The sequence below is a fragment of the Etheostoma spectabile genome, chromosome 21 (genome assembly GCF_008692095.1).
Source record: "Etheostoma spectabile isolate EspeVRDwgs_2016 chromosome 21, UIUC_Espe_1.0, whole genome shotgun sequence".
Lineage (NCBI taxonomy): Eukaryota > Metazoa > Chordata > Actinopteri > Perciformes > Percidae > Etheostoma > Etheostoma spectabile.
Window position 1 is genome coordinate 23,237,447 of NC_045753.1, and position 6,000 is coordinate 23,243,446.

Sequence of the window (6,000 nt, forward strand, 5' to 3'; positions counted from 1 at the left end):
CTATTTTTCATTTTTGAGTACCGTCCTGTGTGTGTACACTTCTTGCAAATGTTTAACTTTTAGCCCCTTATAGTATTTAATTTGGCAAGGGTACTTAGAGCCACATTGGTATTTATAGCACAGGTCTGGGAGTGTATTGCTGCAGTGGAGGTTAAAGGTCTAACACACAAAGAACACACCTGGGAGCTGCCCACTACGATTAACAATCTTGTAATTTTGGCAGCAAAGAGCAGCTCCACTGGAACAGTTATAGGGGTTAGTGTCTTGCTGAAGGGCATTTTTAAGGATAGTTGCCAAAGGAGGAGAAAGTGTAACACATTGACTCCACTCGTCAGACTTTCTCAGCTAGCTTGAGGATTTCATCCGGCTACTTTCAACTCCCTGGCAGCCAACATCTGCTTTTGCATATTTGTTGTTTTCTCCTATTGTGTGAATTTTAATATCCCATTCTGTTTTCAGTCACTGATGCCAAATCATGGATGGGATATATTGGAAAGAGTTGTGGAAACAATGAAAAGGCCAGTGCTAGGAAAACTCTTGTTGTAAGAAAAGCTTTTCTCTTTGCCCCTACCAGACTTTGACTTTAGCGTGCCGGGCTCCATGAAGCTTCACAATTTAATCTCCAAGCTAAAGAAGTGGATCAAGATCCTGGAGGCCAAGACCAAGCAGCTGCCCAAGTTCTTCCTCATTGAAGAAAAGTGTCGCTTCCTCAGCAACTTCTCTGCACAGACGGCCGAGGTGGAGATCCCCGGGGAATTCCTCATGCCCAAACCTACGCACTATTACATCAAGATTGCCAGGTAAAGGACTCTTTTTACACCTTGTCTATTCTTATAAAATACTTGGTGAAAAGGTTTTACATTTAAACTTCTGTTCCCAGTTGATAAAATAGAAAACTGACAACAAACACCTATGGAATCTCACAGGAGAATTGTAAGATTTATCATTCCTCCCTCATCATTGATCACTTCCGTTCTGTCTCCCTGCACCTCTCTCCAGGTTCATGCCCAGAGTGGAAATTGTTCAGAAACACAATACAGCAGCACGCCGTCTCTATATCCGTGGCCACAATGGCAAGATCTACCCTTACCTGGTGATGAACGATGCTTGCCTGACCGAGTCGCGCCGAGAGGAGAGGGTCCTGCAACTTCTCCGCCTCCTCAACCCCTGTCTGGAGAAGAGAAAGGAGACCACCAAGAGACACCTCTTCTTCACTGGTAGGGCCAGGGATAAGCGAGATGGGTGCCTGTGTGCATGAGGTTAAATGCTTCATGAAACGGACGTTGGAGCACCTTTAGCTTCTGTCCTCTTGACGTATTTCCTAGTGAAATTGAATTTTTGAGCGGTACATCAAACACGTTGCATTTGATTGGACCACTAAACAAGTCAGGACTGTACACAAACTTCCCACAAATTTTGTTTCTGTTATATCACAAGGAGGACAAAATAAATGGGGAGCTTTGTTGATTTTTTTAAAGGGCTCTGTCACTTCAGCATCTGCATTAACGATACAGGCAGATTAACATCTCCCTTCATTCCACCTGCTCACCTGGCCGCCGTCATTCAGCAGCAGCTCTGTTCATCTGCATGTAGCTTGGAACACGCCTATGCTGCGTAGGCACAGAGCCAGGCTGTCACAATCAGTGCCACTGCTGTTGCTAGCTAGCTAGCTGTCCGTCATCTGTCCCAAGTGGTAACAGGCAGGATTTATAGTCATGGGGTTGGGACATTAAAACTTGATAAAATGTTTTCATTGGATATAAATTAGTAAACACCCCCAAGTGCAGGATGAGTTGTGAAACCGTTTCACAGGGAAGAGAACAGGCCGTCCTAAAAATACTGTAAATTGTGTTGTTTTTTGCATACAGTATATTTGGCATATAACAACAGATAAATGAACAATTAACACAAGGACACATTAACAATGGGAAAATGCATTTTTCACTTCACGTGGCCTTTGAAAAACAGGCACAAGGGATGAAATGTTACTAGGGATACGTTCATTTTATTTTTCTAATGAGTTGTCACCTCTATCACCATGTGAGGTTTTGATCAATCCAATAGGAACATCTCTTTATTCTTTCATACATATTTTGTTGTACAGAGTTCTTCTGTCTTTGGAGATCACAACACATGGTCATGATCTCCTGACTGACTCATTTTTCTCTGTCACTGTCTCACCCACACAAACAATTTCAATTGGCTTCCAAGCGCAATTTCCTCTCCTGTTATCCCCTTGTGGTTTCCCTCCACCCAGATGTTTGCCCACTCACCATGTATGCGCCTGATTGGTTTGTTTAAGAGGAAATATGGACGGGGAATTCAACAGTCCCTTCCAACCCATTTCCTCCCAACTGGAATGGCTGGTATTGATTTGATTTGGGATGCCAGTGTATGTAAATGTTTAGTAGTCGTTTCCACGGGCGACCCATGCACAGCCTTTTAGCTCCTTTGACCCTGCTTGGTGTTGAGCAGTGGCACGCTATTAGTGCAGCTGTTTCCAAACTTTTGAGTATTTTAGTTGTAGGTTAAGATCTTTTGGTTTACACTGTGGTAAAACAATGACGGGTTTCTAGCAAGTGCAACCAAATGTTTACAGTTTGTGTGTCACTGACTTGGTTGTTTTCCCCTCTTCCTTTTTTTCCACACTTCTCCTCTTTTTTTCTCTTGGGCCTCCCTCCATCTATTTCTTCCCTCTGCTCTCCCCTCCCCCATCTCTTTCCTGTCTTCTGTCTCTCCCTCCCTTTATCTCTCCAGTGCCCCGAGTGGTTGCAGTGTCACCTCAGATGCGGCTGGTAGAGGACAACCCTTCTTCTCTGTCATTGGTGGAAATCTACAAACAACGCTGTGCCAAGAAGGGCATAGAACATGACAACCCCATTTCCAGATATTATGATCGTCTGGCCACTGTGCAGGCCAGAGGCACACAGGCCAGCCACCAGGTATGGAGATGATCATATAAACACGTTTTTTAGTTTTTTTTGTAAGATTGTTTTTTGGGCTTTTCCGCCTTTAATTTTTGACAGGACAGTTAGGTGAGAAAAGGGTGAGGACCCGCAGGACATCGTCACAGATTGGATTCAAACCCTGGACCTCTGTGTCAAGGCATAAACCTCTCAGTATATGTGCACCTGCTCTACCACAGAAGCAGGTGTGGGGCCTGGTACACCTTATTTAATGTCCTGCACTGATGTGCATTAGGGGTGATTGGATTGTAATTTAATGGTAGCTTCATGCAGCTATGTCACCTAGACCTAAGCATTTGAGCATGTGAAAACCATGTACTTCCAAAAATTGCTTTCATGGTTTAATTAGTGTAATATCTAGGATCATTTTCTCAACCTGTGTAGGAACACTTAAATTGAAATATTAAATATTACATTATTTCTAACCATTATAATTGGCAGGTCTGTGTTCAGTTAAAAAGAGGGCACCATGGAATTGAATAAAGTAGAACATGAAAGTGAGGCCCAATATCCGCTGGATGACGGCCGCCTACCTAACCTCTACTCCGTCCTGCTGTCTCCCACCAGGTCCTGCGGGACATCCTGAAGGAGGTGCAGGGGAACATGGTGCCTCGCAGCATGCTGAAGGAGTGGGCGCTCCACACCTTCCCTAACGCCACCGATTACTGGACCTTCCGGAAGATGTTTACCATCCAGCTGGCCCTCATAGGTCTGGCCGAGTTTATGCTCCACCTCAACAGGCTCAACCCCGAGATGCTGCAGATAGCACAGGTGGGAGACGCGTACAAACCGACACAAGCAGAAACATGCTAGCCTCTGTCAAGGGCGAGTGGCATTCATGTGACGTGTGGCTAATTCAATAGATACACACTCTCAAAGATGCATTAAGAGATCACCATTACCGTCTCCATATCTGGCCGCATGAATTGCCATTCTCCCCCATGACATTCACGCTAGGCTATCAGTCATGCAGGCGATGTGAATGCAAAGGATGTTTTGACAGTCAGTTATATTCAGTCCCTCTGCTGAACAGCTATCAAAGACGTTTCAATCGTGTGTGTGTGTGTGTGTGTGTGTGTGTGTGTGTGTGTGTGTGTGTGTGTGTGTGTGTGTGTGTGTGTGTGTGTGTGTGTGTGTGTGTGTGTGTGTGTGTGTGTGTGTGTGTGTGTGTGTGTGTGTGTGTGTGTGTGTGTGTCAGTCCATACACATCTGTCTGCTGCTCAGGGTCCGCAGACAGCTTTCTCAAAGTCATTATTAAAGATGATTGTGTCAGTCGGCCACCCCACCCCTCTGATCCTAATCGGCCTTTGCTGACAGGCGTTCCTCCGGGCAGCTAAGCGCTGGTATTAAGCCCCCTCTCTGCCTGTTCCACTCCGCAGATCCCATTAGACACAGCAGGATTACGGTACAGAGAGCGTACGCACACACAAACATTACACACAAACAGAGAGAGTGCAAGGACAGGACATCACAGCCATAGCATTGTGCCCCACCCTGCCTAAATGGAGACCTCATGTTTCTGCAAGTTAGCACTTATAGAGTTCAGTGATGCTTCAAGGCATCAACAAAAAAAGGCACTGCTTTGTGCCGTTCATCAGGCCGTAATTCACTCATAGATTTAATTCATTCAACATCTGTCTTTATAAGGCATCCCATCACCTCTTGAGAATCTGTTGCATTTCCTTTTGTAAGAATCTCTCCATCTCCTTTGATATCGTTGCCATTTGCTCAGAAAATTACTCAAGTTCGCAGCCCCAAGTCACTACACGTGACACACTAATGGTGCGTCATCCCATTCACACCAACTCCTGAAATGAAGCCATCGCTGGCCTCTAGTGTGGTGATTTAGCATTCAGAGCGCTGCCTCCACAGCCAACTGTCTGCAGGCTTATCTGAGCCTCCTGGGGGTTGCTGGTGTCTCAGCCCACTGCCTTGAGGCCCTCCACTGGGGCCTGGGGGAGCAAATGACAGTAAGAGAGAGAGGAGGGAAGGGAATTAAGTAGAAGGAGGAAGGGAGGGAAAGAGGCGAGACAGAGGAGGAGAGGGAGCACAAGCTGGAATGAAATGCTCCACTTTAAAGCTGTCAGAGCCGCTCACCTTTTTGTATAAGGAAGCTTATCTTCCCCGGAATGGCTGCTCGGGTAGCGGTCCTCTCGCACATAAATGCAGGCTTAAAGATGAAAACTTGGCTGTATATATTTAAGTCAGCTGGTAGCGAAGGGGGAGAAGGGAGTGGGAGTAGGGTGAGGATTATAGATGTTCCGCTGCTGATAGTTTGACGTGTTACTGTGTCCGGGGCATGCAGATCAATAACTGCAACCATTTCATTGGTGTGAGCTTGTTTTGTAACTCCCCTCACCTTTCTGAAGAAGAGTTATGTTTTTGAAGAGCTCATGTGGTCTAAAGACTGGAGAACACAAAGGAATATTTATAGATAAGTCTTCTTTAACTGGTAGGGTACCCCTGAAAAATGCTTTATTTACAATGTCCTACCTCACACACACTTGTCAGCTGACTCATACTCTACCTTTACTCCGTTCTCTGTTTTTAGGACACAGGAAAGCTGAATGTCTCCTACTTCCGCTTTGACATCAACGACGCCACGGGCGACCTGGACGCTAACCGGCCTGTTCCATTCCGCCTGACGCCAAACATCTCCGAGTTCCTGACCACCATCGGTGTCTCCGGCCCGCTCACAGCCTCCATGATTGCAGTGGCACGATGCTTTGCACAGCCAAACTTTAAGGTAACTTGTCTGCTCTTAAAATGGTTACATTATTACATATAACTGTCCAGTGTTATTTTTAAATAAACTACAGCTCTGAATATAAGTATTAAGTATAGCACATAATCAGAGGCTTACCTTTTAAAATATTTCACATTTGGTTTGAGATATAGGATTTTAACCTGTTAGTTTTTCTTTTCAACAATTTCAAATGGCACATTTCAGCCTTTTTGGGGGGTGAAACATTGTGCCAAAATATGAACAATAACGTCGCTGTCAATGGGCTTATCTGCTAATGTTAGCTACCGA

General features: G+C 45.2%; 1 protein-coding gene across 1 annotated transcript in view; it reads left to right on the forward strand.

The window, feature by feature from the left end:
• Positions 1 to 6,000, forward strand: part of trrap (transformation/transcription domain-associated protein) — a gene marked incomplete at its 3' end in the record, with an annotated part of 91,364 nt that overhangs the window by 84,149 nt on the left and 1,215 nt on the right. The window contains 5 exon segments of the mRNA XM_032502770.1: positions 575 to 800; positions 1,000 to 1,217; positions 2,758 to 2,942; positions 3,534 to 3,737; positions 5,518 to 5,712. Coding sequence (XP_032358661.1) covers positions 575 to 800; positions 1,000 to 1,217; positions 2,758 to 2,942; positions 3,534 to 3,737; positions 5,518 to 5,712 — 1,028 coding nt within the window.